Source organism: Streptopelia decaocto, assembly GCF_964273445.1.
Source record: "Streptopelia decaocto genome assembly, chromosome: 4".
NCBI lineage: Eukaryota > Metazoa > Chordata > Aves > Columbiformes > Columbidae > Streptopelia > Streptopelia decaocto.
This window is the reverse complement of record NC_138658.1, coordinates 50,146,541-50,164,398: the sequence shown is the minus strand read 5'-3', so window position 1 is coordinate 50,164,398 and position 17,858 is coordinate 50,146,541. Positions and strand designations below refer to the sequence as shown.

Below are 17,858 nucleotides of genomic sequence, written 5' to 3'. Positions count from 1 at the left end.
CAAACAGAGTACTTTATTGTATTTACTCCCATAAAGCCAAAGAGAGGATCCATGGTGCTTTGGGAAGCAAATACTTATCTGGAATGAGCAGACATTGCCTGTGTTTCTGAACACTGTGTCCACACCACTTGTTTCTCTGAAGAAACACATTACAAGTTAATTACCGGAGCACTAGATAACAAAGTAAGGTTCATTCCCTAGCTGTCAACAGAAGTGTTTTATGGAAGGTGTAAGCTGCAAGCAACTTCAGTAGCACAAAACAAACTATAGAGATGTGTCCCTGGAGTGTGGAAGTGTATATTCACACTGACTCTGACCCACAACCATCTGGGCAAAGACCTTGTGTCTGGCAGAAGTCACTTCTGCATAACTGAGAAGTCACATGAAATTTTGTATTAAAAAGGCTGATGCATGAGGAAGCCTGTCGATACTGTGTTAAATCTCTTTCTGGTCCATAATATTAAAGAGACTGGTTCAAAATTTGAGGAGATTAATTTACGGATGCTTAGGAATTTTGTGCTAGCACAAAGTACCGTAAAACCCAATCTTCTCAAAATTTATAAATGTACACTCCTTCTTTGTACAGTGATGATTTTAATTTTTGACTGAGCACCTTCCTACAACAATTGACTCAGTGGCTCAATTGCGTATTTTACAAGAATACATTTTGTGTCTCAGTTTTTCCAGAAGTTCCACCTTCCAATCTATCTGATTGTTTTGCTTTTTGTGTTCTGAGACAGAGGGAGAAGAACCCATTCTCTGGTTATTTTACCACTTCATCCACTCCCTAATTAATCATCTTCATAAAACCAGTTTACTGAGGTGTCATCTCCTTTTTGTCACCCTTTCCCTTTTCCCTTTTTTTTCATACGCCTTTACGTGTGGGGAACACCACTGCTGCATGCATTGCTATATGTTAGGCCTAAACGTTTTTTTATGCAATGGTATTAGAAATTCTCTGTAGGCCTCTAGAAGGGTTCTCTTGGTCATCCAATCTCACTCCCACTGCAGTCAAACACATGGTGTAATCCCTTCTATAAAGTCCTCCAGCTCCATTTGAAAGAAATCAGTCTTGATTTTGCTCCTGTCACTCTTATCAGAGGGCTGTTCCAGTGTTTTGCTACTCGGGCTGCAGAGTTCAGCTTATACCCACTTGTTCTCATGTTCACATTGGCTTTTAGTTTTAACTTTTCTGGCTCCCCCATTTCCCAAGCACCAGTTTCTTGGTTTTGCCAAACTGAATATACCAAGTTTGTTTTATCCTCCTCTGAAATGGGCTGTCCAGTCTCTGATCGTCATAGTGGTTTTTGTCCATACTTGTTCCACTTTGATTTACTCTTGACTGGCTGACAGAATCACACATCGTACTACAGATCTTTTCTGAAATTACTCATCTGACATAACTGGGTTTATGTTTCCGTTTTTACATAACTCCTACTCATCTCGTGATTAACTAGTCTTTCTTTTCCAAGTTCTGATCTCATAGTCAATGGAAGAGATTTTTGCAATTAATCTCTGCATGTCATTAGTACTATCAAATTTAATAATATTTTCATCAATCTAGTTCTAAGAGGCATGTAGTTTCTCCAATATACTGTTCCCACCCTTGTTCAAACTGGGGATGTCTCCCAGCTCTGCCAACAGCATATTTCATTATAATGTTCATGTTCTCAATTACACCATTATAACGTAAATATGAAGGATGACAGGAGCCTTGATGAATCCCACAGAGCAGCTTTCCTTCTGCCTAACACTTTCCATAGAAAAGACCCCTCTGTCCTTGTCTCCTGATCCTCACATTCTTTGGCTTGAATGGCGGTTTCCTGTCTGGACAGGATCAGGTATTATTGACGCCAAATATTGCATCTACCACATTTCCTTTCTTTAATGAAAAGAGAAACAGAATTATATCAGGGAAACATATACTTAAGCAACATTTCATGTAATTCCATCCTTCATTTTATCGCATTTATTGACATATCTTTAATTACTCTTCAAAATTTATCCAAATTATTGTGAGTGGTTTTTTCTCCCTTTCTTTAATGCAAGTATTCCAGAATGATTTGAGCACTACAGTAAAACTTCTTCCTCATTTCACCCTCATCTTCACACACTTGGCCTGTCTTCACTCTGGACAAGATCATTTGTTTTTCCCCACTGAAGTAATTACCTGTGCCTTTCTTCCTGTTACTCATTTTCCTTCTGCTCCCATCTTTCACATAATCATCTTTATTAAAAATGAAGGCAAAATGCTTGTTGGTTTTGGAAATATTGCCAGACTTCCTTCAGTCTGTATGCCTTTCTCAGTGTGTGATAGCCCTGTTTCTTTTTTCCCTGGTTGAAGTAACTGCTTCTGGCTGCCCTCATCTTGAAGACAAAACTTTCTTAGGAGAGCGATCTTCCTCACTCTTACCTATAGATTTTCTGTTTCCAGTGACCTTAGTTACCAAACTTCTAGGAAATCTTCTGTTGAAACCCTTCCTCTTTTCTTAAGATAAAATGTCCAGATCATTTCTGCTGGCTCTGGCATAAAGAAATCCAGTCTTTCCTTTATATTCAAGTCCTTGAGTCCTGCAGCCTTGATTCTTTTCTAATTAGGTCTCTTACTCTCTCCTCTTTTGACTAAGAATGCCTTTTTATAAATCTGAGTTTTACCCATCTATTTATTTTAAACTGCATCCATCAAACATTTTTTTCCCTCTGCCCTTATTAGCCTTGCAATATACTCACGGTTTACAAAGTTAAACCACCATGACCTCTCATTGGTCTGGTGGCTGGCAAAGAGAGCTGCTCCTCTGCTATACCCAGCGCTGCTCAGCCCCAGGCATCACTCACAGCATCTGCTCTCACCTTTCTATCTGGGAAAGCAGCAGCTACTGTGGGAACAGCACTTTGCTTCATTATATTCCAGATATGTTTTTTTCATACGCAAACATAGTTTTACAGCTTATAGAAAGCTCTGCACAAACATGTGTTTGCTGCAATGGTGACCGTCTTTGGCTAATGTCACCATGAGGCTCCCGGTCCTACCCCTGACTCTCTTTTAGCACTTTCCCTGCTGAGATTTTGAGCCAAACACTTTGGATCTACTCCATCTGTGTAACTAGCAATCGGTGTTACCCAGTGGCATTTATTATGAGGTCTGTTGTTCCTGAATACAGGAGACTGATTTTATCCTGCTCTGTTAACTCTGTCCTAGCAAGCTTTGTTTGACATGTGGGAAGCATTTATTCCTCCATTTTGCTGCTCAGGCTCCTTGCTTACGCCGGCAAGGATTACGAGTGCTTTCTATAGATCACTCCTGGCTCTCAGGCTGGTGCAGTCCTCCGTTTCCCATGCACATCTCATTTATATTTCTCCTCCCTTGCCATTATCTTCTGTTGTTTCTTCAATCGTTGTCATATCCATGCTTTACTCGATTTTTTTTTTTTTTTAAATTTCTGTGTGTTATAGCTGAGCTGAGAGGGCACAGACCCTCTCCTAGCCTCATTCTTTGGTTTTAATTCTTTCCTCCGCAGTTGCTGCAGTTCTGATCCCAGTGTGGTTTTTCGAAGTCGGTCGAGGGAAGGGCAGGGGAAGGGGAAAAGGAAGGGAAGGAGAAAAGGATGGAGAAGGGGAAGGGAAGGGGAAGGAAAAAGGTTTTTTGGCAGTGGACGGAGATGTGGGACCGGCACCTGGCCCTGCGTGGAAGCAGGAGTGGTGTATCCCCGGCAGGGTGAACACCAGACAGACAGCTGAGCCGTTATACTGCTGCGTCCGTTCGGGTGAGCCCGGCGGGACTTTGGGAGGTGACCCCAGCGCCCAGATCTTCGGAAGCGCTCGGTCGGTCGCCGTTAAGCGCTGGAGGTGTTTGACAGTGGAAGAGTGTGGAGGTCACACGCACATGTGCCTATTTCTAGGCTTCTCTTCATGCCTAGAAACGCCTCATTTCCGACAGCCTTCACCTCCCTCCACCCGGGTCCCGCCGCTCTCCGCTCGGCCGCTCGCCCCCGCCGCCCCCCAGAGCCCCGCGTAGCCACTCGGCTCTGCCCGACGGGGCGGGTCTTGGGGCGGGGCGTGGCGGCGGCCGAGAGCGCTGAGTGGTCTCCGGGAGCGGGGGCGGGGCTTGGGGCGGAGGCGGGGGCGAGAAAAGCGGCGGGGGAGCGGCCGCGGCGGCCGTGGGTGCGGGCGGGCGGCGGAGCGGCGATGCGCCTGACGCAGAGCATGTGCACCATCGCCGAGTGCGCGCCCGGCGGGGACGCCTGTCCCGCCGCTGCCGCCGCCCGGCCCCGCCTCGTCAAGATCGCGGTGGTGGGGGGCAGCGGCGTGGGCAAGACAGGTGAGGGGGGCGGCCGCGGGGTCGGTGCGGGGCGGCGCGGGGCGGCAGAGCGCGGCTAACGGTTGCTGTCTGTACCTGCCCGCAGCGCTGGTGGTGCGGTTCCTCACCCGGCGGTTCATCGGCGACTACGAGAGGAACGCAGGTAGGCGAGCGGCGGGGCGGCTTTGTTCCCGTCGGGCGCGGAGATCGGGCGATCCGCGGCCGGGTTGGGGGGGTGGGTACCCCCGGGGGAGAGCGGTGAGGAGGGGAGAGCGGGGCCCCTGGAGCCACCCGGGGTGCCCGGCTGGAGAGCGGGGCGGGCGAGTCCTGGAGAGAAGTGTGGAAACCCCGCGTGAGGCAGTGCCCGCGGGCAAGAGGCAGCGCTTGAACCCGGGGCTATGGGGCATCCACCAGGTGCTTCTACCAACCAAAGCCACCGAAGTGTTACAGGGTTGACACCACGCTGAAAACTTATTCCCTGTGCAGCTCTGGCAACCTTCGGAAAGGTGCATACCCGTCCCAGCCAATGTGCAGTTTCTGATGAGAGCTTTGCTGGTGCTGTGTTGTGCTGCAGCTCTGGTCTCTAGTGAAGTTTACTTTATATGGTGAAAATATCCCTCTTTGAAGAAGTCTCTTAGCTAAAACAAGAAAACATTCTGTAAACCTAATATTGCATTATTCTTTGCAAACTGAATGCCAGCATCTAAATGATCTAGGCAGTGCCACCTTAACAGGGAAAATGAAGAGGAGATGTGTGGTACTTCCTTGAGTGTAGTCCAGTGGGAACTCTAACTGATGTGAATATAAAATATACAGAATTTTGCTGAGGAAGTGGCCTGAATAAAACCAGACAAATTAAAACCCAACAGATCTTACAGGCCAGCTGACAGAGAGCTTCATGGAGGTGTGGAAATGCTAAATAGGTAAACTGCTTTTCTGTAATAAAAGCTGGTTATTTTCCACACTTTAACATCTAAGCTGAGACAGTTTTTAAGACGCAGTTAAGTTCCAAGTTGCACATTATTAAATGCCAAGCTTCAAAACTAGTCAATGCAAGATGAAATCCCAGGCTTCTAATAATGTCATGGATTTATGGGTTGTTACACATAAAAAGTCTGTAACACTGGTTCCTTGCTTCATAAACAGTGATAGAACTTTTCATACACAACTAATGGGCAGCAGAAGCAACATTTGTGTGTAGAGTGGTGGCTGTACTTATGAACATGTTGGTGTTCTTGTCAGGTAATCTCTACAGCAGGCACATCCAGATAGATGGAGAGATGTTGGCTATTCAAGTGCAAGACACTCCAGGAGTCCAGGTGAGCTGGATGCAGCCATGCAATTTGCCAAAGCAGCTCTAAATCTGGGTGTGCTTGTGTCCCTCTGTGTGTGGCATCTTGTCACGGTCTTTCTAGAAAATATTTTGCTGTCCATTTCAGAGTTTGGTGTTCTGTGTGGGTGAGGTGGTGACTTGGTTTCAACCAGTCAAGCCAGATACATTGCGTGCCTGTAGTGTGCTGGTAGTAAAAGTAAGCAAATCGCTGTTTTGATGAATCCTTTGTACATTGCAGGCCCATTACTTCTGAGTGGCTGAATTACTGAAAGATCTTTTTTCTTGTATATTACGAACATTAGACACAAAACTGAAAACAATTTTGTGCAAATAAGGTACAAGTAGGAAAAAAATGTCATGGCTGCTACCCAACAGGCTTTATAAATGTGTATGATGGAAAGCAAAGTCTGCTATATTGTGGTTGTGCTCATTAGTGTGTCACAAGTTAAAGTTTTGAACATATAGGCCTGAGTAATGCTGGATTGTTGCCTTTTTGAACTGGGCAACAATCCAGGTCTAAATGCTTCCAGCTCATATCTTTGCTTCCCCAGACTTACTGTCTAGCCAGTTAATTTCCCATTCTGTGGAACTACAAAGTCTTCCTCTGCATGCAGAACTACTCAGGTCAATTTTCCAGTTGAGTATACCAAACTCCAGTGTTAAATTCCAGCTTTTTGCAGCTGAATCAACATATGCATTTATTCACCATGCGCAGATTAAGTTTGTACTTACAATGTGAAATGCAAATATCTATGTCTGAAACTATAAAATGCTGTTAGGCTTTACAGACTCTTAAAGACAGGTTCCTTTAATCTTTTATGATTTCAGCCATCTAATTTGAGACCATTCATTTTTAAGGTCCATGAACACAGTCTGGATTGTAATGAGCAGTTGAACAGATGCATTCGCTGGGCAGATGCCCTGGTGATTGTCTTCTCCATCACAGACTATAAGAGCTATGAACTACTCAGTCACCTTTACCATCATGTTCGACAGCTGCATCCAGGAAACACAGTCCCTGTTGTCATCGTTGCAAACAAAGCTGATCTCTTGCATATCAAAGAGGTGGAACCTCAGCATGGACTTCAGCTGGCCAACATGCTGGGCTGTACTTTCTATGAAGTATCAGTCAGTGAAAACTATAATGATGTCTTCAATGCCTTCCATCTCCTCTGTAAAGAAGTCAGTAAGCAGCAAACAACCAGCACCCCTGAGAGGAGGAGAACATCTCTTATTCCACGGCCAAAATCACCCAACATGCAGGATCTGAAGAGAAGGTTCAAGCAAGCTTTGTCTGCCAAAGTGAGGACTGTCACTTCTGTTTGACAGCAGAGCCATTGGTCTTCCCAACTTCAGTCCCAGCTTGAGATTGAAACCTGGAGCATTCAACACCGGCGCATCTAGAGTCCAAGGCATTGTGAAAGCAGGCTGGTTCAGGCAGTGTTTGCATGGCTGCAGAAACAAGCGGTTGCTTAAAAAAGGAACAGTGGCAGGTTGGAAAAGGGAAAAAAAACAACCACCCAAACTCTTGAAATGGTTCTAGTATGTGACTTATAGAATGAGTATTCTAATTTGAAAAAGGAACTTTCCAGTGAATGAAACAAGTTTACTTTTTCTCCAGTCAGACAGATTGGGCTTTCATTTGTGCAGAAACAATATTTTAGCTGTAACTCAACCTGTACTTGAGCAGGAAAACATCCTGAACTGCAGTTCACTGTTCAGATGTAATCACTTGAGTATTGTTTTCACAAGGATGAAGGGCAGCATGATGTATCTGTTTAATTTAATTGCACAGTAGAACAGTATATTTCCCATGTATTTTGAAACAAATAAGCAAACATGAAATTGTTCTGTAAAAATAAGTGTAAAATAAGTGGACATGACTGAGTATCAAGACTGTAAAAAATGGTATTTTATTTTTTTACTAGCTATGTTATTACTGACAACTTGAACAGACTTCGTATGCGAAACTGTTGTCTTCAGGGTATGAACACACCTAATTACAAATAACTTGTGGGCTTTTTTTACTGTCTGAAAAAAATCCTGTCCAGACTAAACGATCCAATATGAAGGTTTTGAGGAATAAGCCTGGAGTTGGAGTGATAGTCCCTTATAGCTGCCACTGTAAGATGCACCTCTGTGTGCAATAGGCACAGAAGCACAGCTGGCTCCTGGCAATGAAGCTGGTGGTTCGTTCAGAGCTGAGCCAGTCCCTCTTCATCCTTAAACACAGGTGGCAGTTTTATATGTACATAATTTTACTTTTAATTACATTGAGCCAATGGAGTTCACAGGCTAAAAGGCCTTACACACATGCACTTTAAAAAGCCAGTTGTGCTTTTGTTTAAACTGTAACTTATTTATTTTGTGTACAGTTACTCCTCATAGGGAGTGGACTTTTCTTTCTTACTGCCTGGTTCAACATTAAATTTCTGAATTGAGTGTTCTCTTGTGTGTTCTTTGTGGGTGAGAAAAGATGGGCAATAACCAGTGAACTGTTGAGGCAAAGTAATGGTTTTCTCAAGGTAGTTAACATCCACTGCAGAAACAGTCAAAAGGCCTTTCCTGCCTATGCTATTGCTTTATTAGCATAAACCACAGGGGGGAACCTCTCACAACTGCTTTACAACTTCCTTTTTAAGAAGTCCTTTTAGGAGAGGAACCAAATAAGGCAGACACCTTTCAAATTAAAATGAGATTCTTCATTTCCCCTCGTCAAAAAAACTCCGGTGAGAAAGAAATGGTGTGAGGTAGGTAAAAATCAGGAAGCTTAATATATTGAGCTATATCACAATGAAGAACTTAATTTACAAGCCTTCAACTATTTTATTCATATTTAAATTAGCTTTACTGAGAGCCATCCTGAGAAGGCTGTTTTGCTGTGACAAGCATGACTGGCACAGGCTCACCTGGTCTTCACGCAGCTCATATCTTGTGCAGGGAAAGCCTGACAAGGTCCCGCTGATCATCATCTTCTTGACCATGAGCTACTAGCCAAGCGACTTAGGACTGGACTTGCAAACAAAACTGAGCTTGCCCTTCCAGTCTCAGCTTATTACCAAACACTGCTTAGCTTAGTAATACAGTAGTAAGCCCATCTGCCTAGGGTGGGTTTGCATTTTCTCCTCCTCCTACCTTTTGAGTTTAGTTCAGTGTCACACGCAGAGGGCTTGGATACTCCTTGCCGTGGTCCTGCACTTGTCCAAGCAACTTTTCTTGTGCTGTTCCTGCTCACACGTAACTAGCAGGACACCCCTCATTCCCTTGGCCTTTTCCCCAAGCACAGCTATTTCTTACAAATAAGGAGCTAACCATTACACTAGGGCCACTGGAAGCACTGCACTTGTCTTGGGCTAGAAGAGGAGCAGCTTTTATGACCATTTTTCATCTCTTTGGCTACTAATTATGAGATGGTGGTTGAGTCCCAGTATCCATAGCCACAGCTGTGTGAAAACCTCTCTAGGTTCCTCCCAGGACAGAAGATTTAGGTTCTCAGGGGGAATCAAATAATGCAAAATAAAAATGGGTAAGAGGAATACAGTCCTGGTATGTGTAGCCATGCGCATTAGGAGAGAAGGAGAAGAGGGATGAAGTTTGGCATTTTAAGAACATTCCTTTATTGATTACAGAATTAACAAAACATCCATATTCTAAGATTAAACAGTACAGAAAGACAGAAAAGAAACCAAGAGACTGGGTATTTGCTTTCCAGTTGCTCTGTTCCAACTGTTTCACGAGCTTTTAACATTGCAATCTCATAATATTTCTCATTTTTTATAGCACAAAGTTCCATTCTATAGTAATTCTTATAAACCTCGCTTCCATAGAAGCAGTATTGTCTATGCTTTATAATGGGTCCATTGTTTCTTTCTAGCCACCCAAAAGTCAATTTAAATCAAAATGCACCCTTTTCTGAAGACCACTATAAACATTTAAGAGAACTTATGCTAGCTAGTGAACAAAGGTTAAAAAGCTCCTTCCCATTCAATATGTTCCTTTGGCATAATAAAGAATGCTATGATAGAGTGAATGTCACTTATAATTTCATGTTCTTATCTCAGTGTAAGCGGTAGTCTTAGCATCCCTTGGATGAAGCAAGAGGATGCAGCTTTAGAGCTCCACCATTTTATGTTGCTATTCAGAACTCTTGGTGCTATATGCAACCACAGTCTCTACTGGCTGCTGCTTTTTTATCACAGATTGTATCAAAGTTTTATAAGGAAAATTACATAAGTCAATTTGATAGTGGCTCTTTCATGGTCATAAATTAAAAATAAAAGCTGTTCACTCTTCATGCTGTTCAGAAATCCAGCTCAAGAAAGAATCTGTTGCTGCGGCCTCTTGAAAATAGGATTTATTTTTTTTTTTTCCTCTCCTTTTTTAAACGCATGTGAGGGGAGGATTCTTCCAGAGTTATCAAACCATCAGAGCCCATATGTCCTACTGCGTAAACCAACAGAGAAGTGTGCCATCAGAAACAGGCTTTTCTCCTGGGACTGTGGGTGGAGAAAGTAGAGCAGGAATCGGGAAGCTGAGAGAGAAGCAGCCACATAACCCAGCCCCTGAGCCTGGCTCTCTGCCTCTCTCCCCCACCAGTCCCACTGGGAGAGCATCCCCTGACCAGGAGCTGTTCTGCTGACTAAATCAGGGCTGCGCTCCGTCACCTCTGGGTTGAGGGACCAAGTATGAGCAGAGGTGGTTAATGCTGTATAAGACACATGTGTTTTGCAAGGTAATGTGACAGAGAGGGTGGATTTTGCTAGCCTTTCACTCCCTCAGCAGCACTTCCCACCAGAAGCAACCCCAGCGAAACCATCAGGGAAGTACTGCTCAGGGAGTGCAAATTCAGCATGGTCCTCAGTCACCCCTTTTCTAGGGAATTATTACAAGTGATCACTCTCGCCATGCAGAGTGGGGCTGGTGTGGTTCAGCATCCTATGGTATTACCATGAAGGAGGGGGGAATTGTCACTGGACAAGTGGACCATTTTGGAGGGTTGCCCATGAGCTGCACATGAGCTGCACAGAAAACCCTGCTGCTTCACCCCATTTCAGCTGGAGCCCTGATTGCAGCAGGGGACACATAATTTTTTTTGAAGGCTATTGGGAAGAGGGACAGACCAGGGATTTGATGTTTCCAGCTGAGGCACTCACTCGTCTTCTCCACAGATCCTGCCCCATCAGATATTGGCGTCAGGCTGGAGACGGTTCACGGCAAACAACAACTCAATAGCACTATGTGGTGTCAGGAGTGCGGAGGAGAGCACAAGTACCTGAAAGAAGGGGGACAAGAAACAACAAGTCAAAATAAAGGGAACTGAGGGGGATAGAGCACTAATGAGCCATGGATACGAGCTGTTTGCTTCACCCAGCACCAGACAGACTACATGTTTCTGGTGTTTACTGACAGGGCAATACAACTGGCCCAGTGAAACTGCCTGCTTGCTAATAACTGTAGTTAAGTCATTTTAAGGAGCATAATGACTGGTAGCATTGTACTCTTAATGAATGTGTGCTTTGACTCATTTCTACCCACATCTTACCCTGTGATTTGTTGTGACTGCCACTGTGTTTACTGCGTGGCAGCAGCTGATGAAGCAGGGGTTTCCTCCCCTATAGTACAGCTTTGACTGACGGCTGTTGCCTCTCAGTTGGAGATGAGGTGAGAACCACTGAAGTGCTGCTGTAGGGAGCCACAGTCCCTGCTCAGAAACATCTCTTCAGACCGAGCACAGGCTGTTCTGCACATCAGGACCAAAGCTCAACCTGGGGCACTGCTGAGATGCTATTGCTTTTGTTTGGTCAGGTTTTAAATCCAACATGGGTGTGATGTATGAAACTGTTGCTCACTACAGCCATGATACACACCCTGCTAGATGCAGGTATCTTGTGTTTCTTAAGTGAAAACCAGTATGCAGGTGCCTGGCATGAAGGCTGCTCTGAGGGGCAAAGCTACCAGCAAGGAGCGAGTGCATATGCTCTTGCTGCATGGAGCTAACTTGGGGTTGAAGCCATAGGACACTGCTCTTACCAAGCCCCAAGTTCAGCAGTGTCTCTTGGGTCAGGCCTGCAGGCAGGGATGTGAAGGCAGATTTATCTAGCCCACTTGAACATGAATTTGCTTCTTCAGTGCAAATCAGAGGCGAGGAAGCACACGCAACAACAGCAGAGTATGTCTGTGTGTGTTTCCCGCAGTACCCCTTCATGGCACGGCTTAAATGTGTGGTACTGTTGCATTTCAACTTTTGTTGTTGTTCTTTCTTTCATCTTTTCACTTCAAATAATGAAAGGAATCTGGAGTTAAGTTACTACAGATCCCTTCTGTACTGATGATAGTCTCCCCCTCACTTCTCCCTTCCCTTGTCCTCCCACACAATCTGTGGCAAACTGACACTGATTATCCCTTCTCCTTCCTACAGCTGAGAAACTGTAATTTGCAGATGCCAAAGCCTGACACTGTCTTACTTACGTTACGTGAGAATCAAACTACAGCACAGTATGTGCCCATTGTGTTATCACGCAATTTAATTCTGAAAAACATGAGCGGACACATTATTGAAGTTTTCTGGGTCTACAAGCCAAACATCAACAATAGCCACTGCCAGATAAAAGCAATTTCTACTTGGAGTCCCACCACTGAACCCTAAGGGGATTTGTGCAACCAATAGCAAGCCCAGAGAGAAAAATGAGAGCTCCAAATTTAATGTCTGAGAAAGGATGCAGTCAAATACAGTGGGACTTCACTCCTTTGCCTCCAATATCTCTGAGGGCTCAGTGAGGGGGATAAATGTGAATATTTGTTCCTTCATTTTTACAGAGAAGGGGAGAATTGCCCAGAGAAATAATGTCCACCTCTTCTCCAGGAAGGTCTCTTCAGGACAGTGTATCTCCTTTGAAGACCTCCTTATTCAGTGCAGTGTGCCGGTCTCTCCACCTGGAGGGCTGCCCCTCCTGCTGGCAGCCAGGAGCCCGGAGCTCCCATCCTGACCCACCGCACTGTGAGGGGCAGTTCCTCCGCAGCGGAGGGCAGGGAAGGATGCAGCAAACGTCTGATGGTGCGTCTGGAGGGGCTTATCTGTCTGCATGTCTCAGCAACAGCCACATAGATGGTTGTGCATGTTGGGAGGAGGGAGAGTGAAACATCCACTTGTGCTCTTTCCCCTTTTTCAGTCCCCCAATTAAAGTAGAAAAAAAAGGTAATTTCTTCCCTGTATAGTAGGATACTTCTCAATAGGTTGGGGGGCTATACACCACCATCCAAAAACAAATGATGTGTAGGAAATGCTGTATTCCTTTGTGCTTCTCCATGAGAAATAAATTTGTCATTCACATTCAGATGCAGATCAGTTCTGTGGATGGAAACATGTGTCTCCTACTCCACATTTAAATGTCATTTGCCTCAATTCCAAACAACTGCTGAAGTAATCAGTGCGTCCTGTCAGTTCTTTGGTTACTTTCGTCAATTCTTTGTTTTTGCACCCACACTCCATTTCTCCAAGAGCCAATAATTAGTATAAATGTCAGTGCTTTGTTTGACTGCAGGGGACTTGGGAGGCCAGTGTTCCCCTGATGCCTGACCCTGATTGGACACCACAAAAAAGCTCTGTTAAATGCTGGCTCAAGTTAGACAAATGCCTGGCTTTTTGAAAAGAGAATAATCCCAAACAGGTGGCGCATATTCACAGCTATAGTGCATAAATCCAGGTAAATCCAAGAAACTCATAAATTTTTTCATATGAGAGACTTGTACAACTGCTTCTTTTCTTCTTTCTCTTCCCACTCCTGCCTCTCCCCCAAAGTCCTTTCACCTCTAACACAGCACATTTGGACAAAGGGCAAGTTGCAGTAAAAGCTTAAAATTCTTCAGGAATCTGCCTCAGAGGGTGACCTGCCAGCAGGGTTAAGCCAAAGCAAAGCAACATCAGATCCCATGTCACCACTGTCAAGCCTCAAGTCCCGTTAGAAAGCCAGTGGAAAGTCTCCCTGCATAGTTCTCAGCCAATTCACGTGTTAACCCTCTGCTTATCTTTCAGGGTGTATTAATACATTTCGGGCGTGGATTAACTTGTCCATCAGTGTGTCACAACTCAACCCCCCTCCAAGAGGATAAAGAATTTGATTTGTTATTTTGAGATTAACAATAGGCTAATGGGGAAGAAATGTGTTATCAGATTAAAAAAAAAAAAACAACCAACATTGCTAAAAATGGTGCTTTGTTTTACAAAATACTGTTTGAGACCTCCTTGCAAAACAACTAAACTGTGGAAAACACATTTCAAACTGAGGGGCTGCTGTGCCTTTGGCTGGCTCAATTTTGCTAATGATTTCTCACTAACCAAAACTGTGTTCCATAGGAATTGAAAAGAAGATGTTTACAAGCCACCCTGGAAACTAGACTTAGGTTTATGATGCAGCTGGTTACACAGAACTTCCCTGCAGTTTTTAGATTACCCTGCGTATCTGCACTACTTAGCAGATAACCAACTGCTCTTGTACATCCTTCTCCAAAGTTAACAATGATTTTTAACATCTCAGACACTGCTGGAGCCCATCCATCATCCTCCTCTTCCTCCCCACTCCATTCAGATGACAGCTGCTGTAGTCAGGTTCTGCTGCCAGAAAGTGGAAGAGGCAAAGACCGGGCACATGGACACTACTGAAGCTTCACCGCAGGAGCCATCCCCCTTCCAGGGATCCAAGAGCACATCCAAGGGCTTGCAGAGACCTGGGGCTTTCTCCACACCGTCTGCTTCAGGCTACTTAAGGCACGTAGCAGTCAGGTGTCTATCAGAGATCCCTGGCCTAGCCCAGAAAGAGTACAGCTATATCCAGGCTAATTTATCCTGCTCCTCTGCAATGCTAATTGACTTGTCTGCAGGATCACCACTGATATGTCACTAGATAGTAGCCAGGCCCTTGGCAGGCTTCTTCTGAGCATTGCTGCACTATGGTCTGTAGATTCAATGCCAAGGAGCCTGTAGCCTTTTGGACAGCAAATGTTTCTGTTTATAAAGAATACCAAGAAATGAATCTTTTGAGACATGATGAAAGCTCCTTCAGAATAATGCCTGTTTGTCCTGAACCCTCTAACCTGAGTTTGAACTTTTATTGCTGACTCTCACATGTAAAACACAGACCCTTGGTGCCTGAGCACTTGTTGTCTGTAGATGTTTCACAGCAAAATCCTAACACCATTCCTATCTATGTGGTTGTGGCTTCAGGCAGGTTTAGTACCAGTGCTACAGGGAACACTATCTGATGAATTTTCTTAGTCTTTTTTCAGATAGGAATGGTATCTTTAGAGCTATTTTTACCTGGGTACCAGTTTTGCATGTTGCTACCAGATCCTTTACCATTTTGACCTCAGAGACTGTCACTCCACCAACCATAAAGATGATCAGAAGAGGATGATCACCAGGGTGAGGGCGATTCACCTGTAAAATGAAGGAAAGCATTATTTGTAGTTGCTCAGTCCAACTCCAAACCTATGGACGAGCAGTGACTGGCTCCCTGAGCTGCTGGAGGAAGACTAATGAGGAAGCTCAGAAAGAAATATTCATAGAATGCTGGTTTCTGTAGCAGCTCAGAAGGAGATCAATGAGGATGACGCCTAGTTAAAACTAATGAACAGTTTCCAGGGAAATGAAGTCTTCATGGTTTCCACTGAAACCCAAGGGAATTCTCACAGAGTCTGAGGGCTTCTCCCTCCATTCCTTCTTCATTTCTTTCCCACCTTTCTCAGAATGGGAGTAGGGTACTTTGGTGGATGTGCAGTTTGGACGCACGAATGCATGGAGCTTTAAGGAATGAGGGGTAAATCACTACCCAGTAGAAGCATGGAGTCCAGCCTAAACATGCTAGAATCCCCGCCTGAGGTCAGCAGTGGAAAGAATCGTAATGTGTTTCACCAGTCCAGTAAATAATGCTTTACAATTCCAATGAAAACAAATCAGGTTCATTATAGTGTAAAATCAGTTTCTAGCTTGTTTCAATTCAGAGTTTTCAATACTTCTGTCACTGGATTATAACTAATATAGACAAACTTTAGCTCAAACAAAATACGTGGTTTATTTTTCCCCAATTATCATTAAAATGGCACAAACATTCTACTTCAGTTAAGACTTTATAAAACCGCATTATAATTTTAAATGTGAAGGTGATGCTTTACATCACTTTCCTCTTAACCACTTCTAGAAGTTTGATTGCTTTGTTGTTTCCTAGCAAACTCTTTCTTGACAGAACACACTCCCCTGACAACGCCTCGCTCCAGTCCTTGGCAGTGATGTCAATGGAGCCCGTGCAATTGCTCTTGTCACACCACCCTTCAGTACGAAACACTCCAAATGTTTGTCTCCAAAAAGTGACAGTGAGAACAGTTTAATTTACTCCTTTTTAGACTCTACGCCCCCTCTCCTTCCACAAGCGTAGGTTTTTGACAGCATTCACTTGACAAAATGAAAGTGGTCATCAACCCGCATTTGGGTGTAGCACGGCTCCTTTGCTTCCATCACCATGGCAGTTGCCTTGGATCCCTGTGGCTCCTCAGGGTTCAGCTTTTCTTGCCTTCCTATTGTGGCTGCCCCAGGTTTAGGTTTGGGGCAGTTTTTCTTCCTGCCGCTCCGTCAGGCTTTCTGACTGGCAACCTTCAGAAGAGACTCTTTTGTTTGGAGCACACACAAGGGGCCAGTGTGCTCTGTCTCCAGGCCAGCTGCCCTTTGATTATACAGGGCTGCTCCCCGGGAGTCTGAAACCAGTACAAAAACCCCTTAGATAGATGTATTAGTGAGCTGAGTATTCGTGTACTGGGTGTTTACCATCTTAATTGCCCCTACTTTGCCAGCCACGGAACTGATGGCACAGATAGCATATTTACATGCTACAGTTCAGGAGGGTGTCCTGCAGTTCTGCTGTGATATTGAGCAATTTTCCATCTACACCAACAGACTGATTAAATTGATACATTAGAGATTACAAAGACATTCTGTATGCATTTTCCGACATCAGACTACTTACTTCTTACTATCTGCCTGTAACATAGTGCCAGCCCCAAATGAAAAAATGTCCATTCCTGTTACAAACACCATGAGGAGTTTAAGTAAGACCTAAATATTTACTTACAATGCAAGTCAGATAGAGCTTTTACTTGCTAAAACATTAGAGTATTTCATGCCATAATTGCTGCAAGGAGTGACACAAGGTTAACGAAATAACTGTTTGCAAAGATGGCAAAGATAAAAGTTTACAAAACTGTCTGCTATGGTACTTCAAGGTAATACAGGAATTATTGTTTTGTTCCTTTTCATGGATCTTTGTTCTTCTTAACCCTGTCACCAGAGCAAATAGCTCCACTCCATCTCATGAAGTCTTTAAAGGATCCAAGACATATGCAAAGAGATTGAACTTCAGAAGCTTGCTATTGAATAAAGTCTCTCTTTCCTAATGACAACAAACTCATCATAAACATGCATGCGTGACATTGGACACACTGAAAGGACACCCAGTATAAGAGCATTAATTGGAAAACACAAGCTTTCATGGCAATACTAAAGAGAAAATGTCTTGACAAATCATTTCCTTCAGTCAAAATAAACCTAGATCCAAACACATGGTGCCTATATAAAACTTATTATTTTTCAGAAGACTAAAGTTCAAACCACAAATTCCAGAAATGCATATTAAAAATACTATTAGGCATGCAAACCCTAAATTAAATTAAAATTGCAATGAAAAAGTTCTTGGAATCTGTAATTTCGTTATGCTATGCACAAGTGTTTTGAAGGAGGACAATACTTGGGGTACGAAATATTTGGCTGTGTTAAGAATGCAAGTTTCTGCCAAGATTTTTTTTGTTTGATAATACAACCACCCAAGGCTCTCTCTTTTGAAGGAACTGGCTGCATGTGGCTAAACACAGCTTATTTCTGTGATACAGAAGAAGAACTAAAATGGACTGCAACAAAAGCAATGTGTATCTTCTGAGATACTTCTAAAGTTCTGTTGTTTTGGGACATTTCTGAGGTTTCTGAATCACCTTTACTGTGAAATCTTCATTTTGCAAAAATCCCCAAGTGAAATTCACATTCAGTTCAAAACGCCACGCATTAAAAAAATTGGGATGGTTATCCTGGGCAAATAGAATGACTAGCCAAGAAAAAAGCAAACTGATTACACCAAGTGAAGGAGCCTGAAGGAAGAAGGAGGAATGTTCCCCTGAGCTAGCAGAGCATCC

The 17,858-nt window shown here is 43.9% G+C and overlaps 2 protein-coding genes across 3 annotated transcripts in view; one reads left to right on the top strand and one right to left on the bottom strand.

The window, feature by feature from the left end:
• The first annotated feature begins 4,163 nt into the window (after positions 1–4,163).
• RASL11B (RAS like family 11 member B) lies at positions 4,164–8,072 on the top strand. Its single transcript, XM_082051320.1, has 4 exons — positions 4,164–4,318; positions 4,404–4,460; positions 5,540–5,616; positions 6,489–8,072. The coding sequence occupies exons 1-4, from the start codon at positions 4,186–4,188 to the stop codon at positions 6,954–6,956; spliced, it is 735 nt and encodes a 244-aa protein (XP_081907446.1). The 5' UTR covers positions 4,164–4,185; the 3' UTR covers positions 6,957–8,072.
• SCFD2 (sec1 family domain containing 2) overlaps positions 6,958–17,858 on the bottom strand; it is a 203,042-nt gene continuing 192,141 nt past the window's right edge. The window contains exons 8-10 of one of the 2 annotated variants that reach the window (XM_082051318.1): positions 14,944–15,063; positions 10,784–10,902; positions 6,958–7,082 (exon numbers count right to left, since the gene is read on the bottom strand). In XM_082051318.1, the coding sequence (XP_081907444.1) occupies positions 10,810–10,902; positions 14,944–15,063 (213 nt within the window). In that variant the 3' untranslated portion in view covers positions 6,958–7,082; positions 10,784–10,809. Of the gene's footprint in view, positions 7,083–9,200; positions 10,903–14,943; positions 15,064–17,858 lie in introns of those variants that run through there. The other variant, XM_082051317.1, reaches the window with a different exon arrangement.